The sequence below is a fragment of the Martes martes genome (assembly GCF_963455335.1).
Source record: "Martes martes genome assembly, chromosome: X".
Taxonomy (NCBI): Eukaryota; Metazoa; Chordata; class Mammalia; order Carnivora; family Mustelidae; genus Martes; species Martes martes.
Window position 1 is genome coordinate 103,775,223 of NC_137897.1, and position 24,749 is coordinate 103,799,971.

At 40.6% G+C, this 24,749-nt stretch overlaps 1 protein-coding gene across 3 annotated transcripts in view; it reads right to left on the reverse strand.

Annotated features, from left to right (window-relative positions):
* MBNL3 (muscleblind like splicing regulator 3) overlaps positions 1 to 24,446 on the reverse strand; it is a gene marked incomplete at its 5' end in the record, with an annotated part of 66,032 nt that extends 41,586 nt beyond the window's left edge. For all 3 annotated transcript variants that reach the window (XM_080795456.1, XM_080795457.1, XM_080795455.1), the window contains one exon: positions 24,270 to 24,446. In XM_080795456.1, coding sequence (XP_080651582.1) covers positions 24,270 to 24,446 — 177 coding nt within the window. The remainder of the gene's footprint in view (positions 1 to 24,269) is intronic.
* Positions 24,447 to 24,749: the final 303 nt, after the last annotated feature.

The following is a 24,749-nucleotide window of genomic DNA, read 5'->3' on the forward strand; positions in this document are numbered from 1 at the left end:
TTTTACAGTATCAGACAAATCCCCAAAGAAAACTCCAAACTCCAAATGCTTGGTGTATTTAAAGAAAGTGGCCTTTTTAAAACAAGTAATTTTTTAAGAGTATCTGAAAACTAGGCCAACTTCCCGTTTTTGCTCTGCAGACATAAAAACAAGCAATTTTATTGATACAAATGTTTTCTCTTTTCAAAATAAAGATCTATTCTGCGTGGCCTGAATATCTACCAAGTATTAAGCTTCATCTGAAATGTGTTTCAGAGATGTGAACAGAATTGAGAAAGTTCCAGATGAAACTCTTAGTAAATACAGCAACCAGTTAATATTTGATGATGATGAAACTGTTCCTAGTATTTAAAGAACCAAACAAGGCCATCCACAAACAATGTAACCAGAAATGGGGTTAGTTTAAAGAAGATAAAATGATAAGTGGAGGTTTTATGTTTTCAAATAAATCAATCCCTCAACCGTAAATGTCTCATAATCCTTACAGTGGAGAAGCTGAAATAAGACCTCAGCTAAAGAATGCCTATCTCCAGATCTAAAACAGGAAAAAAAAAATAAAACAAAGCAAAGAACAGCACAAATTAATTAGTTTTAAAATCTATTAACTATGTTCCCCAAGACAGTTTAAACAGCTGGAACAAGAGTTATTGGGGGGAATAGTACACTTGTAAGGGTGTCATGTTCTTTAACTATGTGCACCCTCTATATTAAGCACAAGAAGGTTTTTAGAATCATGGTGAGAGTCCAACTGGTGCCTTTTAATTCCTGGAATTCTTATAAAAGAAAAGAAAAGAAATCTACTCTACCATCATTGTGCCTTCCCTGAAAATCAGAATAAAATTAGAAAACTTCAAAAAATGTGGCTTTCTAAAAAAAAAAAAAAATTCAGTTTGTGTCTCTCTTATCGGGTAAATCAAATTCCATTCTAGAAAAAATATTTCAGAAAAAAGTGATACCGTGAAATAAAATAGAGAGCACAAAACATCAGCCTGCCAATCTTTTACACTTGTTTTTCCACTACAGATAAGTGGCACGTGTAATTAGCTTTATTTTGTTTTATGTTTTACATCGACTTTATATACTAGACTCGAGTCCAGAAGGTCAAATGATCCTTCAGATGTGGAAGGATTCTGACCATTTACGAGGGTGCTGGGGGAATAATTGTATCTCTGGCTTTAGCACATATTACTCAGCGTGTGATAATTGTTGACACACATTTGGAGACCAGGTTGAGGGCCTGTAAAATTATATTTTCCATTAATATCTTGAAAGCAGTCATAACGACAAAACCCATTTGGGAGATTTATGGAACACAGTGCGGTCTGGTTTGCATTTTTTTGCCCCAGTGCTTGCACCTGAGTCACAGCTGCCTGGGCTGTGTATTTACCAGGTGCTGGACGCTGTTCAAAGCGCTTTATGTGCGTCGCCTTGTGTAATTTTCACAATAACCCTGGGTCAGTGTTTTACTGAGGACTTGAGGCACAGCGAGGTGAAGAAACACCCACCAAGTGACAGACCAAATGGAGCAGAACAAGGATGTGAACCGCGGGGCGCGGGGTCGGGAGCTCACATTCTTGATCAGGACGATATCGCTTTGCAATCCTTTGGCATGTGTTAAACGGAGGAATGAGCTAGTTCAAATACTTCTGCTGCCCGGGCCACTGTTTTCCCTCCAAGATTGTACCAGAGATTGCACATCGACTGGCCGATAGGCATGCCCTGAAATGATTTAACAGATAAACATATGGCGGTGGGATGTTCTGTTAAGCACCTAGGAAGGGATCCCGAGGGACTTGGAAATGAGTAAGAGAAGGTCACCGAACGTCCATGTGAATAATCACAGTTAACTTTATTGTGTATTTGCCCGGCACCAGGCACTGTACTGAGTGCTTTATATGCATTATTAAGTCTTTCATCCTTACCGAAGCAGAACAATTAACACAAACACATCCTCTCTTAGCACAGCTTTTTAGTAAATGTTCGCTAGAATTTTTGCCAGTTGGTTTAAGGGAGAGCCGTGTGCTATTATCAGGGTTTGGGGTAAGGGAGTTTAAGCCACAGTCAAGTGTGTTTAAGCAATAGTCCAGCAAAAATCCCATGGACCCCAAACGGATGGAAGTGTGCTCAGCCGGAGGGTGTCTGGTGCGCATTTTGTGACTACTGCTACCACCTTAAGAGAAGAATCTTGGAAAAGCACACTACTGCTGTTCTGAAGCGGGTTTCCTCAGACCACAAAGGTCTGAGTGTCTGAGGTTCCCCACTATCACAAAGCAGAGAAAATGTCCAAACAATGACAAAAGATCAGCCTTATGGCAAGACAGTCCCCAAGGGTTCTTCGGGAGCATTTCATTCCACAGATGCAACACACACCACCTCACAAAAGTCTGTCGAAAGTCTGTGCCACCGTAAAGCTCAGTTTTAGTGCAGGAAGTGACTTAAATGATTAGGGTGTGTCTATACTCTGACCGTGCAGAGTGGTGTGATGAAGCGTAGACCTGGGAACTAGGGTTTGACTTTTTCCACGCTCCAGCTGCAGCCTTTGAACATGAACTAGGTTTATTTCTTCTCTAAATTGCCAATTTATTTTGGGTTAAGCACATTATTCACAATACTAAATTGTGAATTTAGTGAACTAGAATACTAAAGACTTCAAACTGCACATCAATATTTAGATGCATCAGGTAAACACATCATTAATATGAACATACCCATTCTATTCAATATGACTTAGTATTTAGACTTTTCCACAGCTTTTAGGAGACAATGTATTACAGGTATTTGCTGATGACACTAGGGAATACTTATACTTTTAAAGACAGTATGATAGGGGGATGCCTGGGTGCCTCAGTCGGTTAAGCATCCTACTCCTGGTTTTGGCTCAGGTCATGATCTCATGGGTTGTGATCTCAGGGTCGTTGGATCGAGCCCCGAGTCGGGCTCTGCACTCAGTGGGGACTCTGCCTGGGGATTCTCTCTTACCCTCCCCCTGCCCCTTCCCCTGCTCTTGCACTCCCTTTCTCTCAAATGAATAAATCTTTTTAAAAAGACTGCATGGGGGCACCTGGGTGGCTCAGTGGGTTAAGCCTCTGCCTTCAGCTCAGGTCATGACCCAGGGTCCTGGGATCGAGCCCCACATCGGGCTCTCTGCTCAGCAGGGAGCCTGCTTCCTCCTCTCTCTCTCTCTGCCTGCCTCTCTGCCTACTTGTGATCTCTCTCTGACAAATAAATAAATAAAATCTTTAAAAAAATAAAAAAAATAAAAAGACTGTACGATAGGGGAAATAGTAAGGATAACAAATCCACTGTTGACACGAATCAGCTGTTTGGAATCAGGTCACAGGCTATTCCTACTTTTGACTTCGAATGCATCTGTTCCTAGACAAGGTAGTAATACATCTAAATTTTAAGACTAAACCAGTATTTTAGCAGAAAGAATTCTAGGCTGGGATCTAAGTGCCCTGAATTCTGATTATCTTTAGATCATGGCTAAATTATTTTCCAGTTACGGTAATCAGGTTGACTAGGAATAATTCCTGCCCCTGTATACCTCACAGGTACTTGGAGAGAATAAGGGAAGAAAATGCAATTTAGTATACCTTGGAAATAAAATCATGACAAAGTATAAAAAATATTATGATTATTTTTCTTTATTAGTTGTTTACAGTAGAACTAAAATTGTTACTGTGAATTCAGTATTAAAAAAAAACTACAGATTACAAGCTATGCTTTAGCATTTCGCTCCCCCACAAAAGATGCTGCATTACCTTATGGGGAGTCCTTGCTTTTGTGATTAATAGAAATTATCATGTGCCCCGGGTCCAAATTTATATACAATGTTAAAAAGCCAAGGATACTTCTTTTTTCCAGAACTGGACATCTTTAAACAGTTACTGTTCCCACCGCTCAGTGGTATGGCCAGTGAAAGACCGGAGGTAAAAGACAAGATCCGGGCTTTAATCTTATCCTTGTAAATAACTGAAACAAGAAAAGTTATTGCTCCCTTTTCAAATGACAATAAGTCAGGGCCTACTTGGGAGACCAGTTTATCCATTCAAGAGACCCCTTCCTACCATCACCAGGCTTCTTACCTGAAGATCTCACGGAATACAAATTCACTTCAGAATCCTAATGAATAAAACACTCAAAGTCATTTCGATCAGATGAAAAATCTGGAGCATTGCACTTGTGGTTAGTACTTCTTCAATTTTTACATTGCCACAACTGCTGCCATATTTTATTTATAACATATATAAAGATAATCAAAAGGAATCAGGCACGTCATTTTCTCCTGGTAAGTTAGGAGGATAAAGGAGAGCATATAACAGACTATAAAGGAAGATGGTAACGGTGCCTAAAATACTAGCAAGTAATTGAGCAAAGGGTTTTGTTTTTAAAGAGTTCACCCATTTATTTGACAGAAAGAGAAAGAGCAGGAGGGAGAGCACAAGCAGCGGGAGTAGGAGAGGGAGAAGCAGGCTCCCTCCTGAGCAGAGAGCCTGATGCGGGGCTCGATCCCAGGACCCTGGGATCATGACCTGAGCTGAAGGAAGATGCTTAATTGACTGAGCCACCCAGGTGCCCCGATCAAAGGGATTTTGAATGTTATTTACATAAATTGATAAATAACAAAATTGAATCTTGTTCTAAAACCCTTTATCCAGGTTTGGGCTAATTTCTCATTTTTATTATTTTTCATCTCAGTAAGTCGACCTCTTAGAAGCCAAGATTGACTCATAGAAATGTGAAATACGTGAATATGTGATAGATTGAATATGTGATAGATCTATTGCTATTGTGAAGAACTACTGAATATATAATGTATATTACTTATAGGCATATACAGAGGCACATATGGGAGGGGAGCAGATTTCGCCACCCCAGATCATGACTCTTTGGAATTATTTTGAACTGGCTGTTTTCAAGAAAGAGCAGACACAGGTTTTCAGAGCTTCACCCTATTTGTGGGGACGTCTTGCTGGATGGACCAAGAAGAGGGAGGTGACTCTAAATCTGTAGAATCTTAAGTCTGCATAAGGATCAGGCCCTTGTTTATTGTGCTTTTCCTGGTCGCCTTTTGTCTTTAGCTAAATATGGTAGGTCAGGTGATGGCTTGGGCCAGTTGGGGCAATGACAGTTTTCCTGGGTCTCTCCCACATACACAGGAGGAACACACATTATTCATGTATGTTTTATTTGTCTCCTGCTTGTTTTATTTGTCTACCTGAGCCAGAGAACCCAGAAGGGCAGAAGGGAAAACTTTCCCACCCTTATTATATATGTCCTTTTTCTCTAGATAAGCAAGTCCCCACTCGTGCTAGCAACACCTACCATAGAGGTTTGGGGGCATGAAAAAAGTCACTAATCTTTCCAAAGGATTAGAATAGATACATTATTAAAATCATTTTTCTTTTTTGGTTTCATACACTCACACACCAATGAGAAGGTCCTAGACACTCCACAAAAAGAGGGTTCTGTGGTCAAAGAGTTTTGAGACATGTTGGGTTCAACAGAACTAACCCGCTGTCTTTGGGGCAGTATGACTCAGAGCCTGATCTTAGCTAATAAGCATCCTGGTGCTCCTTGAGGGGGAGATATAGAGTAAGTTTCCCAGAGATATGGGGGGCTTCCAGAACAGACGCTGCTTTCTTTCTGCAGGATTGGAATAAAAACAAATAACCCAAGTCTGAGGTCGTTGGGGAAAAAAAGTGGTCAGAAAGGAAGGCAGAAGCATGAAGGGCACAATGCAGAGCACTGAGAATTCTCTGAGCCAGCAGTTCTCAAACCCAGCATTCATCAGATCACCGGGAGGGCTTCTTCCAACACCATCAGACCCACTCCTAGAGTTGCTGACCCAGCCCGAGAATTCACATTTCTAACAAGTTCCCAGGTGAAGCCGGGGCTGCTACTGTGCCAACAAGAGCCTTGAGAAGTTCTGCGCTGCGGGAATACTGTCCTATCTGACAATGGATTTAGCTATTTATTAAGCATTGTCTTATGTTACTGATAATTCAGTTTCTAAAAGGTCAGACTGAAGGGATTTGGATATGGGGAATTCCACCTCTCTGACCCCAGTAATGATGTTAACCATCATATAAAACAAAAGCCCAGCCCTGGGGTGCCCGGCTGGCTCAGTTGGTGGGACATGTGACTCTTGAGTTCGAGGTTGTGACTTCAAGCCCCACGTTGGCTGTAGAGATGGCTTAAACCGTCCCCCCAACAAAAAAAAAAAAAAAAAAAGATTTAAAGGAAGGCCAGCCCAGGTCATGGAGAAGAAGGATTGGGCTTCTTGAAATTCTATTCTATTACTCTTAGAAAACACATTCATCTTCTATTTGCAAAGCAGTGTTATTAGTTCTAAAGGTGAGTATACTGAGAGCTGTGTATTTATTCCATGTTGCTTGAGCTTGCTCTAAAGCCTCCCCAGAGTGTTTCCCTAAATGTTTGCTATGTACCCAAGTTTAAGCTACAAAGTGTTTTTTAGTGAATTCTTCTCTCCAATAAATAAGTATCTTTACTTACTGCAGAAAGCACACTCATCTGGGAGCATTACCCCTTCTCCTCACCCCCTGAAAAGACATCTGGAAAAAGAAAGCTTAAAGGAGGGAACTACTTTTTGCGTTAAATAAGCAAACAGCCCAATGCTGACCACAGTGTTTCAGCATGAATAATCAAAAGCTGAGGTATTGATAGATTCCCAAACCTCAAAGCAAGCACCGAACACAAAGTTCATCCATGGTACGTGCAGCACACAGTAAGGAAACCGTCCGTCTCAGACAACACTTCTCATCCTCTTCACGGGAAGAAAATAAACACCAGTCTAACGGCTGTCGAGTATTTGTAATTTTTCCCTTTCTGTAGGGTGAGTAGTCTCAGCCGCACTCAGTTTATTTCTGAGTATCACGGCAAGTCAATTTCTAACCGGGGCCCCCAGTTTGCAATACTGGACTGACTGTGATACAAGGACACATGTAAATGAAACCAGATAGCTTAATAAGCAGCAAATACTAGATTCAGAGCTGGAATTAGCCCTTTCCCTTGCCCCCTCACTTTCTCACTAGTTACACAACTACGTCCTTCCCCCAAAGACTTGGAAAGCACTTACAAGAAAGATACATTGCCAGCAAGATCATTATCATAAGCCTAAAGAGTAAGAGAGATATAATGTAATGGGGAAGGTGGGGCGATAGGAATAATTATATCAAAAACTTCAAAACTCTAGACTTGGGCTAATTGCTTCGGTGGGGCCCTAAATGTAGCTCGGGGCTTTCTGGCAACCGCAGTAAATAGGAGAATGGATTGAACTGCATTGTTCTCCCTGCCTGATAAAAGAAAGCATACTGGTTAATGAGCATCTCTTTGTAAAAAAAAAGAATGCTGGGTACCGTGGAAGGCACAGAAGAATAGGACAAGGAACCTGCCCACGAGGAGTTTGCAAATCTTATCTCTCCTGGGACTGCAGAGGCATGAGGGGCTCTAGCCCGGGACACAATGGCAGTAGAAATCACAGAAAAACCACAGGGTGGAAATCAAAGGTCACTGAGGTGCTCCATGTAGTGGTGCTCCCTGGAGAAGGAGGAGGGCATCTGAGAGGGAGAAGGACACTTCTCTGAGCTGGAATTCATCACAGCTCTTCATTTTGGCTTCAAGGAAAGCCAAGGAGTTTATAATGGAAGATGTGTGATGAAAATGGCACAAATAATTCTCTCTCTGGGGGAGTCTTACTTTCTCTATAACCCCCTTTTCATTAGTGTGTTATTTTATTCATTACACCTTCATTCTGGTTTTGTTTCAAAAACATTATTATTGAGCTGAAGTATTGCAGAATGAAAAACCTTTCCCAAGAAGTGTCTCTGAATTTCTTTTTTCTCCTGTTCCTTCCCCCTCCCCCTCCCTCCCTCCCTCCCTCCCTCCCTCCCTTCCTTCCTCTCTTTCATTCTTCTCTACAATCTCTGACTGGGAAGCAATGTCATTTTTTTCTCATGCATTTATCTGGAAGGAGAATAGGAAGTTAGGGGGAGCGACAGGTGAAATACAATTAAATATGTTTTATCGCTAATACTTCAAAGATGGACTAGATGTCCTGTGCCCCCAGAGTGAGATCTTAAGAACTGGCGAGAAATGAGAGGGTTTTGGTTTAGCCATCAGTTGCCTAGTAACATCTGCAAGTCACAATTATGGATATTATTGCAAAATATTAATGATGTCAGCTGAATGCTGCTAAATCCTGAAAATTATTTAGTTTCCTTTTTCATTGAGACATTTTTCTAAAATATTCCAGGCATCTTTCCTGTGCTTGAAAGTAGAGTTAGGTGCCCAAACGTGAATTATATCTTTATTACTGAGGATTACACCCACAGCAATTTCTGTCCTGAAAAACAGGTATCACCATGCAGAAAGGAGCACAAGATGGAGAGGGTGTAAGAGATTGAGCTTGACTACACAAACTCCAAGGTACAGCTCATAAGTCTAGAGAACCTTTTTAAAAACACATCTTGAAATCATTTTTCCCATTTCTTTTAAAAACCGATTACTTGGACTCAGTTCTAGCTATTGAGGGCTCTAGTTAAGTTTATTTAAAAATGTCAGTGCATGGGCTCCCTCTCTGAGAATTTTTCTTTGCCCTTCTATGCTTGGACTTTTAAAAGATCACTGTACATTCAGAGTAAGTTATTAATTAAGCTTCAAATGTATTTTTTATTGGACTAGGCAGCCACTTTTTACACAGAACCCCTTTCTGCACATTATGACCTTGTGCTTGACTCAGAATGACCTTATTAGCACTAATCATGTTTCCAAGAATACTTTGATTTGCAAGCTAGCCATCTGCTGTAAAATTCTATTTCAAACATTATGAGGCCAAAAAAATAATGCTTGAATATTACTAGATTATCACACTAATTATTTTAAAATAATATTTAACAGGGGCCACTCAGCAAAATTTTTAAAAATCCATATACAGGGTAAAAGCATTCAAAATGCAACATTTGGAGACCATCCAACACACGCGGCCAAGAACATTTCTATAATGCTAAGGGATGAAATTAAATTTCCAAAAATCAACAATGTGTAAGCCATCAAACGTAGGTTAAAATGTAGTTGAGAGAGGAGAGTCAGCACATGGGTGTATACAATTTTCATTCATACTTAAGTAAAAACCAAATGGGGGGGGGGGTGGAAGTACAGATGCAGAAAGAGAGCTGACAGGGCACCAGGCAGGTGAGCCCGTATTTATTCTCCCTTTGTCAAAGTGATTCGACAAGCTCGCATTTCATTCAACAAATACTTTCCGAGTTTGTGATACAGGCTATACATGTGCTAGGCACAGAAGCTATGTGGTAAACTAGATGGCATCTGATGTGAAACTGAGAAAAATATGGCAGACGTTCACTTAAGATTCAATGAGATCAGATATTCAAGGGTACACAGTGGCCATGGGCTCGAGAAGAACATCAACCCCCTCTTCCTTAATTAACCGTGCTGACTTCAGCAATGCCTCACCCCCATCACTGGCTTTCTCTTCCCCCTGCCACACCTGGCTCAGATGGTTACCATATCGTACCTTCAATACTTCACCACTTTCTAAGAGGATCCCCCCCCCACCACCAAATTGCCAGTCTCTCATGCTCTCCCAACTCCTCTCGAATAGGCTGATGATGTCATTTCCCTACTTAAAACCGGGCAGCCTCCTCAGAGCTATGAAATCAAGTTCAAACTCCTCTGTGGCTTTTAAGGCTACTCCTCGGCCAACACAGCTCTAGCTTCAGCCAGGCTGACTTCCCACGTAACTCCCTCCCCATACATCCCACCTTTCCGTCTCTGTCTTTGCTCAGATTATGCCGTCCGCCCGAAATATCTTCCTATCCTTCCTTGGAAGAATACCTCAGACAGCACCTCTCCCATGACTGCGTTTCTCAACGCCCCAGCTGGATGTAATCCCAGCCCCTGCCTCTCCCCTTGGACTCTTAGTGGTTAGTTTGTACCTGGCTTACGGTACAGAAGAACACAGGCGGCTTCATCGGAAGGGGTCAGGCAGGGATCAAGTCTTCCATGACTGTAGCCGGCACAGTACAGAGCCCTGAGCCTAGCAAGTAATAGGTTTCCATAAACGTTTGTGGAATGACTCATTTCTTTGGGGAATTGAACGTATACAGAATTCTTAATGGATTTAACAGAACTTTCAGCATTAAATGACTCCTGACATAAAATGCTTGTAGTAAACCACAACCAATAGCCCTACAAATGGAGTGGGGCTGCTTGTTCCTGTATGAAGAGAAACAGAGGTAGGAGGATTCCCGTGTCCTGCTCAAGGCCACACAAGGAGCCCTTGTTTGAGATGTTATTAAAAGGCAGAGTTTTCTCTATTTATGCTACTCGCTGCTACCATGCTTCGTTTCAAATATTTCCATGGTTACAACCGTAGTTCACCCAAGAAACAGGCATTTAACAAGACAACTTCTAAGGCTTTTTTGAAAGAAAAAAAAAGGCTATACACACACACACACACACACACACACACATATATATATATATATATATATATATATATATATATACACACACACACACACACACAATGGAATACTATTCAGCCACAAGAAAAAAGGAAATCCTGCCTTTGGCAACAACATGGATGGACCTGGAGGTCCTTATGATAAGTGAAATAACAGACACTGAAAGACAAATATTATATGATCTCACTTATACAAGGAATCTAAAAAAGGTGGATTCACAGAAACAGAGAACCGAGTCGCGGTTACCAGGGGCTGGGGGTTAGGGGTAACGGGGGGATGCTGGTCAAAGGGTACAAACTTTCAGTTATAAGACAAATAAGTTCTGGGCATGTAATGTGCCACTTGGTGACTTTAGTGAACTAATTCAGTTAGCTAAGAGAGTCAATTTTAAATATTTTCCCCACAAAGCAGTATTTATGGAAGTGACAGTGGTTAACTAACCCTATGTTGCTAATGATTTCACACTATATACTTGCAGAAAATCATCATGTTGTACACCTTAAATTTACACCATGTTGTATGTCAATGATACCTTAATAAAGCTGGAAAAAATATAAATCCTCCCTCCATGGGAGGACTGGCAAAATAGACACAGAGTTTTAAAATGTTGCAGTTACTTGCATTTTAAGATTTCATTTGTTTCCACAGAGAATGCTTTGCTAGCTAATAAAAAAGTGAAATAACCAAGAAATTGCAAAAATTCTAGAGGTCATGTTCCTACAAAAGCTGCAAAACTTTCGTTTGTTTTTTTAATGGAGTGCGTGATAAGCATGAACGTTAACAACAAAGAAACAGCTTGAGATGGGTATTCACCAAATGTTTAAAACAAGAACACAGAGTTCTTGAGATATTAAACATTCTCTAAGTGTTACTTTAGTGTTACCCTTTCACAAATACAATGAACAAAAATGTTAAGCAATGTGGCAAGGTGGCTGGTCTAAAAAGACCATCATCTTTAAAAATGGAGTCTCCAAAAAGCATTTGGAACTGAGTAAGAGCTGATTGGTCCTAACTACATTGCTGCTTACTCAGCGTACCTACATGTGTATAAAAGATGGGTAAGTGTCTCAAGTCCCAGAGAGAAAGGTTTCTTGTTTGCCTTGCCGTGTGCTAAAGACAGAAATGAGAACCTTACTACTTAGTAGTTAGCTAGCAAATCATGGCTGACACGTAGGATATGTCTTAGCTGAGTGAATTTGTCATATATACCGCATATTTAACAGTTATAGCACTGTGGACCCGACATTTTCAAACTTATGGATGGTTTTCACAGTGTGGAAACTGCCTTCACTGTCCACCACATACCCAAGAGAACATGGGTAGGGGCAAATTTCTTTTCTACCAATTTCCGGTGGGTAAATAAAAATTTGAATTCCAGCAAAAAACATATGCTCACGTAGGATAGAAAACAAAATCCAATTTCCAGCCAACATTTAAATGCCCGTGGCCAAGTTATACCTGCCAAAATTGATGGATCCTATAGCCACAAAATTGATGGATCCACTGTACTTAACTAAATCGTGGATTAGATTAAGCAATATTACACAAACTCATTATGAACAAGATATTAAAAGAAATTATTTATTCTGACTCTGGAGACAAGATGGCCAAGTCCAAATAGTGGAGATTATTTAGAGAATAAAAGGTAGAAGAATAAATGGAATCATTTACTGACTTTTAAGAAAGCAATATATTTTTTAAAGATTTTATTTATTTATTTGACAGAGAGAGATCACAAGTAGGCAGAGAAACAGGCAGAGAGAGAGGAAGGGAAGCAGGCTCCCCACGGAGCAGAGAGCCCGACGTGGGGCTCGATCCCAGGACCCTGAGATCATGACCTGAGCCGAAGGCAGCGGCTTAACCGACTGAGCCACCCAGGTGCCCCTTAAGAAAGCAATATTAAGAAAGACAGGAAAATGAGCCGATCAGCTTCGAATTACATCTAGCAGTACAACTTGACCCTGTGGTTGGGAATCAAAGGCACAGAAATAAAAGCATTGTTTCAAAAACCCAAGCAGGATGGTGAATCTGGATTCTACAGCATCAACTACAGAAAAAAACAAACAAACAAACAAACAAAACCCCGCAAAAACATTAATTTAAGAAACTGAAGACTGATTACAGAGAGGAGAAAATATGGAAGAAAACGAAAAGATTACTCAGAGATAATGAGGAAAGAACAGATGCTAAGATTCCTCTGGAATATCTAACCCAAGCAGCAGACTGAGACAGAAGAGAAGAACGGACCATTAAGATTCCTCTGGAATGTTTAACCCTGTAGGTCAATAATCAAGCAGCAGTCTGAGACAGAGGAAAAGAGGGTAAGCTTAGGGACATTACAAACAGAAAGCTAATCTCTAAGGGCAAAACAAAGCAGTAGGTAAACCATGTTCTGTGAATAAAGTCAGGTTTCTCAGAAAACTAATTGCTATTTCCAGATGCACAGAGGTACCTGGCATCAACATTTCACAAATACTTGAAATAGAGAAAAAGACAATACTTGTAATGACTCCAGACAGCCCCAGGACATGAAGAGAATTATTTAATGATCAAGTAGGATCAGGTATATAGTTCTCTAACACGTGAGTCTCTTCTGAACAAAAGAGTTGGCATATTGTAGTTCTCCAGCTTCTGATTTTCAGATCTCACACGCTCACCTGGGGATCCTGTGACAAGGGATCAGTCGTCATGGCACCAAATGTGGTTGAAAAATACAACCCAATGGCAACTGTGGCTTTGAGGTGGAGAGAAATGATCTTGAGCTATGCTCCCATAAAACATTTTAAATGGGTTGGGTTAGACTCCAAGTGATTTGACGGAAGAATATTTGACTCACAATAAAGCTGAACTGTCACTGCAATTGATACAATCAACAGAATCAGATGCCAGAGTTTCATGCAGCCGAGATGTCCATGATCCACAGACAGTTACAGTCCCCAACTCTAGCTAACTAACTTGGCAACACAGGGTTCAGGGGAGAGAGATGGACAAGGGAGTCCAGCCAGCTCGGTGTTCCGACTCTTGTCGTCAAAGAACTAAATATGAGCCTTAACATAAAAAGTCTTAATCTAAATGTGGGGAGCCTGGGTGCCTCAATCAGTTGAGCATCGGACTCTTGATTTTGGCTCAGGTTGTAATCTCAGGGTTGTGAGATCGAGCCTCACCTCGGGTGCAGAGCCTGCTTATGATTCTCTCTCTCCTTCTGCCCCTCTCCCCAGCTCAGGCTCCCTCTCTCCCTCTCTCTCAAAAAAGTCTTACTCTAAATACAATGTCATGAAACAATAAATGAGGGAGGCATTAGGAAAGGCAACCTTGGCTTTTCCCCCACCCCGCCCACTTTTTGAAGTTCAAAAAGTGAAAGGGAACCACAACCTCACCCCCAGTATCATGTGACACAATCTGACCAAGGTAAGGGCTGGATGATTAAGGGCTGGTCTAGAACAATAATAGCCCAATTGATGTTATCGCTATTTCCTTCTTCTCCACAGGGGGAAAAACGGAAATGATTAGAAGAACCCTGGAGTCCCCGGGCCACAACTGCTTATGGGATCTTGAGCCGGCAACTCTCCCTCACTGGGTCTCCAGTTTCCTTATCTGGAAATGCTAACAGTCTAAACTCAGTGGTCTTCCTTCTCCAGCCTAAATTCTTGATTTTCCTCTCCATTTGTGAAGTGCTAGTCTGGGTAGGAATGCTTTCTTAAAGAGTTCACTCTCTGACTCATCCAGCTGGTTGGGGTCAGGCCCAGGATGAGCCATTGGATGGATATCAGCATTTTCTCATTACCATACCCGAGGTCAAAGAAGGCAAAATGAAAAGAAACAATATCCCACTGTATTTCTGAGCATCAGAGGACAGGACGTGCTCTAAAAACTAACTTTTAGAAACATTTTATTTGGAAATAGCTTTATACTTACAGAGAAGTTGCAAAACTGGTACAGAGAGTCCGTGACTTACCCTTCACTCAGATTCCCATAATGTCAGCAACTTCCATACCACACATAGCAGGGTTAGCAAAACCAGGAAATTAACTCTAGCACGATATTAACGAAACTAGAGACTTTTTTATTTTCACCAATTTTCTCCCAAGTGTCCTTTCTCTGTTCCAGGACACAATCCATGACCTCACACGGCATTAACTTGTCAATGTCTCCTTAGTCTCCTCCAATCTGTGACAGTTCCTTGTCTTTCATGACCTTGACACTTTGGCCAGTGGGCGCTCCTTCAGACTGGCTCCCGTGGCGGGTATAGCTCAGGGGTAGAGCATTTGACTGCAGACTGGCTCCCGTGACCTCTTATGCCCCACTCTTTTGTGAGCACTTACTTTCTGGCACCACAAGACATTACAGGCTCACTTTTACTTGCCCTGCCTCAGTCCAGCATCAGCCATTACTCCGAGGAGCCCTGGGTCCTTTCTGGAAGAATGGTAGAGACCAAAATCCGGGTGCTAGGTGTGTTTATTACTATTGGGGTGCCCTTGCTTGTAGGTCCTCCTAGGACAGAGCTGAGAGACATAAACATGTACAGTGATCCCCACAGACACAGCTCCGTGTCTATTTCTGCATCTATCTGTGGACATATGAAAATGAACATCCTGATGCTTCCACTCTAATCCATGTCACAGGATTTGTTCCTTATTTTTAACTCTTTTCTCTGATGGCGAGGAAGCCGGCTATCTCGATCTATTCTCTACTCACCTACTTGTTCAACGCCAGCATCCATATAAAGTACTTACATGTGCCTGTGAGTAACCGATTTACTAACTAGAGCCCAGTACTTGTGTGCAATTCTGTTTATCCTTAATACATATCTATATATTGGTAATAAAAATACAGCACCTCCACGTTTCTTTTGATTAATGTCAGCATGGTATATCTTTTCCTCTCCTTTTAACACTTGTATATAATAAAAGCAAAGAGAAGAACTGTATGCTACTATTTGTGTAAGAAAGTGAGAATATGTACATATGTATTTGCATGTCTGTTCATAAAATATTTATGGGAGAGAGAAAACTCAATACATTGGTTGCGAGGTCAACAGGTTAGTTGCAGAAAAAAAATGAGAGGGAAACCTCATTGCATACCCTTTATTGGTTTTTTACTGCAAACCTCTTATACTAAATTTTTAACTTTTCTTTAGATATTCATATACCATAAAGGTCCCCCTTGTAATGTGTACAAGTCAGTGGTTCTTAGGTTATTCACCAAGTTGTGCAACTGTTACCATTGTCTACTTCCAGAACATTCTATCCATTAGCAGCCACTTCCTACTGCTACTTCAACCTCTTCTCTCCTTGCCACCAATGCCCCTGGCAATACTGATAGACTTTCCGTCTATGGATTTGACAACTCTGGATACTTCATATAAATGGAATCATACAATATGGAATCTTTCTGAACTGCCTTTTTGCCCTTAACATAATGTTTTCAAGGTCATCCATGTTAGTACTTCATTCCCTTTTATAGCCTAATACTATTCCATGGCACGTAGAAAACATATTTTATCTATTCATCAATTGATGGCCAATTGTTCAAAGAAAAATCATCAAGTAAATAATGTATGAAAAAGAGCAATGTATAGACGAGCTTTGCTTGGCGATTCGCCAGAGGACTTCTAAGACTCGCTGGCTACGACTTACTACACCAGAAAATACAGAGCAAAAGCAGCAGGGAAAAGATCTACATCAGGAAGAGTCCAGGGATGCCTAGGACAGGCTTCCGGGGTCCTTCCTCATCTGGGACACGCTCTGGGCCTTTACCCTGATAGACACGGCCCCACCCGATCTCACTCCCGCTTACCTCTCCCCCTTCATCCCTCTGCTCCAGTCATCCTGGTGACCTCAAGATTCATCACACACACACCAGGCTCACTCCTACTTTGGGGCCTTTGCTATTGCTATTTGCTCTTTGCCTGGAATGTTCTCAGAAATCCTCATAACTCGTCCGCTCACCTCCTTCATGCGTCTCCTCAAATACCACCGCCTGACCACTCTATATACAACAGCAGCCCCTGGCATTCTCTGTGTCCTTTCCCTACCTCCTTTTTCTTCACATGGGAAGATGTCATTCACCTGAATGCCGACTTCCTTTTTGTTTGCCCCTCCCCCAACTAGACTGTCTGCTTCATGGGGCAGGGACTGTTTGTAGTTCACGGTTGGATTCCTCTGCTTAGCACAACGCCTGGCAACCCAACAGGTGCTCCTGAAGTACCTGTCTGGTGAACGGATGAATAAATTGCATCCATCCATCTATCTATCTACCCATCTATGGACACTGAGTGGAGGGGAAGAAGGAAGGTATTTGGAACATGTAAGATTCCTTATTCTCAGCTCCAGAATGCCAGAATGTAGAGGAAATGCTCAATGAAATTCTCAACTTTTTTTCTCGGGATTCGAGTATGCAAACACCATATTTAATATTGTGAAGCTTCTCTTATAAAGATGATTTTAGTTTCCCCTGGGAGGTTAGCCCCGTCTAAAATTTTTTTTTATTAGAAGTAACAGTTTTGTAGAAGAACACATAAATAATGCAGAAAGAATTAAATTACAGGGTGAGAGTTCTCTGGACCGGAGTCAGGGAGAGAAGGAGGGTGAGGGGTACACTGCGACGGGGACAGTGGAAACAGGTGGCTGTGTCAGGTGTCAGGGCAGCAGTGTCAGGAGGGTTCGTCAAAATGTCCCCAGGCATAAACTGGCCACATCAGACTGTCTTGCTTGACTATTTCTATCCTTTACCTACTTTTCCGGGAAAATATCATTGTATTTTTTTAACTGTAAAGCTCGTTGTATATTAAAGACTTTTTTAATCTGTCAAATTAGTTAAAAATTTCCCCCTAATTATTGCTTATCTTCTAACTTTTTGGTGTTTTCTGTCTCTCAGCCATGATTTGTATTATGTGTTCAGTTCTAAGAATCCTTTGCTTTGATTGCCTCTGCCTCTGATAATGTGCTTAGAAGGTCTTGCCCACCCCCAAGATTACAAAAGTGCTCACCTACACTTTCTTCTACTACTGTCATGGGTCAATTTTATTTTTCATGTTTAAATTGTCAGGGCACTTGAAGTTTATTTGGTGAACATAGACATTTCTTGAATGCTGATAATGAGCACTCTGTTCCAAGCGCCTTATGTGGATCACCTCGTTTGAACGCGCAGTAACTCCAGAGGCAGGTGCTAGTAGGTTCTCTGTTTTCACAAATGAGGCAAGGTAGGGGCAGGGAGGTTGGGTACTTATTCAAGACCACACAGCTGGCAAAACCTGGCCCACCCAGTGGTAAAGCTTACACTGGGTTGTGGTGAGGATTACAGTCAGCATGTGTGAAGTTTCTGGAATACTGTAGGCATTCACTAGAAGATAAAGCTTATAATTATGATTGCATAGTCCTCACAAACATAATTTCTGATGGCTGCGTATTATTTGAAAAATAGAATCTTGGGGCACCTGGGTGGCTCAGTGGGTTAAAGCCTCTGCCTTCGGCTCAGGTCATGATCCCAGGGTCCTGGGATCGAGCCCCGCATCGGGCTCTCTGCTCAGCAGGGAGCCTGCTTCCCCCTTTCTCTCTCTGCCTGCCTCTCTGCCTACTTGTGATCTCTGTCTGTCAAATAAATAAATAAACTCTTTAAAAAAAAGAAAAAGAAAAATAGAATCTTTTGCATTAAATCTGTTTCTAAAATACTATTCTTACACAAGTATCAAAAGCTTTTGGAATTCCATGGAATGTCTGAAACCTTTTTTTTTTTTGAGGAAACAGTTGTCATTAAAAGAAATTTTGAAAGGACATATGTATTGAAAAGATTGGTCAGGTAACACACTTACAGATTTTTTTTTAAATCTTTGTCTCTATATTATAGTTTTCTAGAAATGATATTTTTATTTTCCAACCAGAAAAATTGCCACAATAAGCGGTATATTTTTTGAAAGTCTCTGAATGAGAGATCGGGCAGTACCTAGATTTTGTTTTCTTTCTTTCGTTTTTTTCTTTTCCTTTCCTTTTTCCTTCCCTTCCTTTCCCTTTTCTTTTCTGTTCTTTTTTCTTTTCTTTTCTTTCTTCTCCTTTTTTGTACACCGGGAGGAACATGAGACTAACAGGAAGTGTAAATGGAGGGAGAGGTTGGCTGTCCAGGGTGGGTGGGGGAGGGAGTGAGGGAGTGAGGTCTATGAGGACACAGGAGTAAGGCAAGGTTTATGATACAAATGGACAGTCATATAAAGGACGGAAACATAGAGAAACGTTAGTGGTGATACTGGCACAGCGGGGATGACGTTTACACTTTACCTACCTTTCATTACATTTTATTCTTATCATCTTGCATATGATTTTTAAGATTTCTTTTTGTCTTTTCCTTTCTCTTCATAGAGATGGATAACTTTTACAATCGGGGGAACTATTATCTTGGAAACAAAGGCAGGACACCTGGTTCCCGATGTAGGAGGATCCCAAGTTAAGGGGGCCAGGCGCACTGATTTTATTCCGCACGAGTTCCACCCCGCAGGAGCACATGATGGGGACACACACATCCCAAAACTTCTTGGGCTTCTCATCCTCCAGGGTTCTGCCATTCTGGCGGCCCATCACTCCTTCCTTTCCTGTCATGCTCCTGGTCTATTTTCTCCTCCCTCCCCTTCTTGATTGACCGTAATTATAGAAACGCATTACCCAATCACTTCTAAGACAGAAACTCATTTACATTTTAACCGCTTAGATATTAGGATGCCCCTTACAATCAATGGTATATTGTAGGAGATGAATAAATGAAGAAAATATTTATCAATTTGCACAAAAGGAAAACTGATCACTTTACAGCAGAGAAACCCAGCAGACACCATCTTAATCAAGTGATTAAGGTTAATATAGCGAGTGATAAGATACACCAACATCAGGTACTCTCAGATATCATACACATCTTTCCTGTGTTTTTTTTTGCCAAAAATGCACAACCCTAATCCAATCATAAGAAAGCATTTGACAAACCCAAATTGAGAGGCATTCTACAAAATAACTGACTGGTACACATCCAAAGTGTCAAGGTCAGGAAAGACAAGGAAAGACTGAGGAACTGTCACAGATTGGAGGGGACTAAGGAGACAGGATAAATAAGTGCAACGCGGGATCCTGGATTGGATCCTGGAATGGAGAAAGGACATTGGGGGAAAATTGGTTAAATTCAAATAAGGTCTCTAGTTTAGTTAATAATATTGTACTAGAGTTAATTTCCTGGTTTTGATAACTGGGCTACATAAGGTAAGTCATTGACATTACCAGAAGCTGGGTGAAGGGTATGCAGGAACTCCTTGTACTATTTTTAAAGATTTTATTTTATTTTATCTTATCTTATTTTATTTTAGATGTATTTATTTTAGGGAGAGAGTGAGTGAGCAGGGGGAGGGACAGAGGGAGAACGAGAGAATCTCAGACTCCCTACCGAGCACGGAGCCCAGTGGGGAACTCAATCTCAGGACCCGGATATCGTGACCTGAGATGAAATCAAGAGTCAGCTGCCTAACCACTGAGCCACCCAGGTGCCCCTATTCCTTGTACTACTTTTGCAACTTTTCTGTAAGCCTCAAATTATTCCAAAATAAAATATTTAAAAAGTTAGGTTGAGCTATCAATGTGTATTTGTTTTGGTTCTAATTGTAATTCCATTTTTCTTTCAAAAAAGGTTTTTGAAATGTCCAAAATGGCACTGACTTTTACCAAAGATATTTCCTTTTCAAGGTCAGTATTCCTGAAGATAGACATCCTCAGGTAAAATATGATTTTCCTGGAATCTCAGGATGACAGGTGCTATTTATGTATCTTTATAGGGCAAGCAGACCTCTCTGGCAAAGCTTAGAAATGGTTCTGAGTCTTGCATAATCCAGTGACCCTTGGGATTAGGTTGCTAGGTTTTCTGCTCCCAGCAAGTTTTCCCTTAGCAAACAGGGATGACATAAATATTCAGTCAAATTTTAAACTGGTGAAAATGACTGTGACTACTGAGACATAGTACAGAATATACAGATGATTCAGGACGATCTGACCTACAAGGGTGGATTCACATCCAAGCACTGACACGACAGGTTCCACTTGTCAAAATGTGATTATGCTTGTGATCATGTGCGATGTCTGAAGACATCATGTGGAGCTAGTTTATGTGCATTCTGGACCCAGTTTCCATCTTTTAGGAATGTAGATGGGTTGGCATGGCTGTCCTCCAACAATGTCTGCTGCCAAGACCTTTGCCAGGAAATTTTTGTTACAAAACTACTCAGCGTGGGGAGTAGAGGGGGCAGGTGTAATGGGCGTCGATACGTCATAATGAAATGATCACAGCATTTACATCCTTCCTGGATAACATGTGGCTGATGTCACCCTGCTTCAAGTACGGAGGGGACAGAGCAAGACATCATGACATTGTCGAAGCAGAATACACGACGATAACAATCTTGGCTACAGAAATGATCACAAAGATTCTAGCGTGGTATTTTTAGGGACGATCTTTTGTTAAATGTAAGGGACATGCCCTGAAAGCATCAGGCTATGTCAGTGGCAAACTGTCATATTGAGAAATTGGCACAGAACAGGTTAAGCAATATTTTGGAGAGAAATTTTTAAATAAACATGCCAAGCAGGCTAGGCAATTGAGTAAAAAACAGCTGCATATCAACATGACATGAGACCCTTTTATATAGCTGGACATCAGTCTGTGGGCTGCACTGTCTAGAGCTCTATCTGAAGATGGTGCAGCCTTCGTCAGTGAACACTCAACATTCACTCCAGCACAATGCACGATTAGCCATCAAGCTCGCCCTCCTTATTTTTACAACATTCCCTCATTACAAGGTGAGTATAGAACACTGTGTGTATTGTGCCTATTATGAAGGCAAAGAACCATCATCATCTGGTAACGTACCTAGTGCTAATGGAATCCTTAGAAAAACAAAACATGGAACACCAAAAGCAGCAGCCCAAAACTCATCAAATGATTGCTTCAATTATTTAACCACTCACGGAAATAGAAAGAGCGCACAGAATGGATTTCAAAGGTGTTTCAATGATGCAACCTCAAGGAGAGCAGCAAATGCTACAATAAACATTGAGGTATTTTATTTGTGTATTTTAGACAGGGTCCTCGTACAATCCACACAGGTCAATTACCCTCAACTTAGTATAGCGTTCATGCATATCGTGGATAAGGAATAATATAAAAGCAGAGAACCACAAAGCTTTTGGGCAGACATGGAACTGGGATGAATGTGCTGTCTAAATGGCAAATTAATTAATTGTTTGAAAGGCTTTGTGTATTTGAAATATTAAAGTTTTCATTAAAATTTGAAGATGTGAGGATTATATAAATTGTCTTTATCCTGTATGACTGGTCATCAAGATATCAACATAATGCAAAAATTATTTTAAAAACACTGGATGCAGTGAGTAGACAGTATATTTAAATAATTAAGTGGCTTATTAATATTCACTGGCCATTATCTATGTAGTCTCTGCATTAAACATTTTCCAACTTTCAAAGTGGTAGTGCAGCATGTGTTTTGTTAACAATTCCTTTGCTTATTATTTTCTTCAAAATGTTTCCCTTACGGCCCTTTAAGTACAAGAACTGACCTAAAATATACCACTGATTAGGAGGATCGCCTATCTCCTTTTACCGGATGTCTGCAAAGAAAGAATTTACAAAGCCTGCAAGGAACTCTCGATCAAAGAGTAAACTACAGGGGCGCCTGGGTGGCTCAGTCGTTAGGCAATTGCTGTTGGCTCAGGTCATGAGCCCAGGGTCCAGGGATAGAGCCCCGCAGCAGCATTGGGCTCCTTGCTCAGCGGGAAGCCTGTTTCTCCCTCTCCCACTGCCCCTGCTTGTGTTCCTTCTCTCGCTGTCTCTTGTTCTGTCAAATAAATAAATAAAATCTTAAAAAAAAAAAAAACAAAAACAAAGAGTAAACTATAAAAACAGTGATACTTAGCTTGAAGAACTAATATGACACTCATGGCAACTGGATTTGGGTATGTCCATTTGGAAGATGAGTTTGTAGAGTTCAACAATAAACCCTAACTAAATAGAGTTGTTTTGAAGATATTCATCCTCATGGTATCTCCATAATAATACTGGAAAGTAGGTAGAGATAAAGGAACGTAAGCCTTATCAGAAAAAGTAGCTAAGGCCAGACACAGTAGCAAGGCTGGGACTGTCCCCCAGATCTCCTGAAACAACATATATACAGTGAGTGCCTTGTGCTACCCCAGACCCTCTCGTTGGACTGAATGAAAGACATCTCCTGTTTCCCTCCACCCCAACTAGCCCAGAGTTCTTTTCTGCTTCAAGGCATTGGCGGGTAATGCAGCAGGAGATTTCAATAATACACAAAATAATTGTAGATGAAACTCGAATGATAGTAAGATGTAGAGAATAAGCCCTATAATCATAATATCTTCTGCAAATAAGGGCAATTCTAACATTCTCAATGGCAAAAACTACTGTTTTTTTACAATAACAAGTTTCCATTCTTAACTTGGGAGGATCCGAAACAAAAAGTAGTAACCACAAAATAAGTTAAATTAACTAGCTACGGAGAATGTCACTTGACGAAACGTTTTCTGAAGAAATGATCACATAAAGGAATACATCTCTGTCAGCCAATGCAGCCATAAATAAAAATGTTAATGAGGTAAAATTGGTCATGATGAAGCTAAAACAATATCAAGAAATTAAACAGGTTCTTATTTGGCTTAATTCACTTTCACGTATTTTGAAAAAAAAATTCTCAAATGCATCGTAGCAAATCTTATTAAACTAGGAATCAATTACCATTTTTTTTTACTTCTGTGCTTTAATTTATACATCTTTATCCTTAATTTAAAGATAACTATGAATAAAACATGAAAGTCAGTGCATTTTCTTGTTCTGCAATCACATATGTTCTATTCTACATAATATCTCATTTGCCCTCGTATTTTGGTTATAGTCTAGTACATAATATTTGGGTTTGATGACCTTGGCAGTAAGACTTGCCTTATAAAAGGTACTCAGAAATCTGAAATTAGTTAATCTATTCAGGAAGAAAATTAGTCAGGAAGAAAATTAAGTGAACCTAGTTTGGTACCCATGTTCAAGTTCAAGCTTCAAAATATACTTTAACTAAGTATTCTGGGGGCCCTTGGTTGGCTCATTCGGTAGACCGTGTGACTCTTTTTTTTTTTTTTACTGTGTGACTCTTGACCTCAGGGTTGTGAGTTCGAGTCCTTCATTGGGTGTAGAGATTACTAAAATAAATAAACTTTAAAAGCCATTTTCCCCCTGGATGGTGAGATTTTCACTTTATTCTCTTTGAGTTTGACTTCACTTGTCCTCTGAAAGCTGCCTGGTCCCTGCCAAGTGTTATTTTGATAACATAGTTAATAGGGCTATAATTCAGTAAATGGCTTCTTTAGGCTCTACAAGAATTATGATCACTGTATTCAACATTTAAATCCTATACAAAAAAGTAAAGTATGGCGAGGCTGTAATTTCTCATTCCTACAAAAATTCTTTCATTTTTTTTCCTTCAATTCTATCTTGATCAGCGGGCTTTGAGATGAGATGAGCAATAGTCTGGCTTAGTTCTACAAGCACAGAGTCTATATCCTGTCTTAAAACAAACACACAAACAACAAACAAAACTTACCACTTCTGTGCTATTACTAACGTCACTAACTTCAAGGCACATCATATTTCAAAACACACAGACATCAACAAATTTAAATGAAATATATGCGTGTAGATGGGACTCACCTTTAAGGAATCAAAACACGCCACCACTCGGCCATTTTCCACGTGGCAGACTCTCGGCGGATGGGCAAACTTGCAGTCTGCATCAGCTCGAGAGCAGGTTCCTCTCTGAAATTCTCTGCAGACTTCTAAAGTCAGCCACTGGGTGTCTCGAACCAGGGTGACATTGACCGCCGTCATATTGAAAGCGAAGTTAGAATCAAGTGCACCCTCTTTAGGACAGTTTCAGTGCTGTTAAAAGGTTAAAAGTGAATTCAAGCTAGATGCGAAGCAATGAGGCTGCTTTGCTGAAATGCTTCTTTGTTAGCACTTAGGTTTTCGTCCCAGCCAAAATTTGGTCTGATCAAACAAAAAGCCAATTGCAAAATAAAAATGGTATCAGAATAGCTAAAAATTCAATGAGAGACCAACTCCTAAGAAGGCAACCAGAAAGGTTAAGATATTGAAAGTTTAATTTGTTCCTCTGCCAAAGTTACTTCCAAT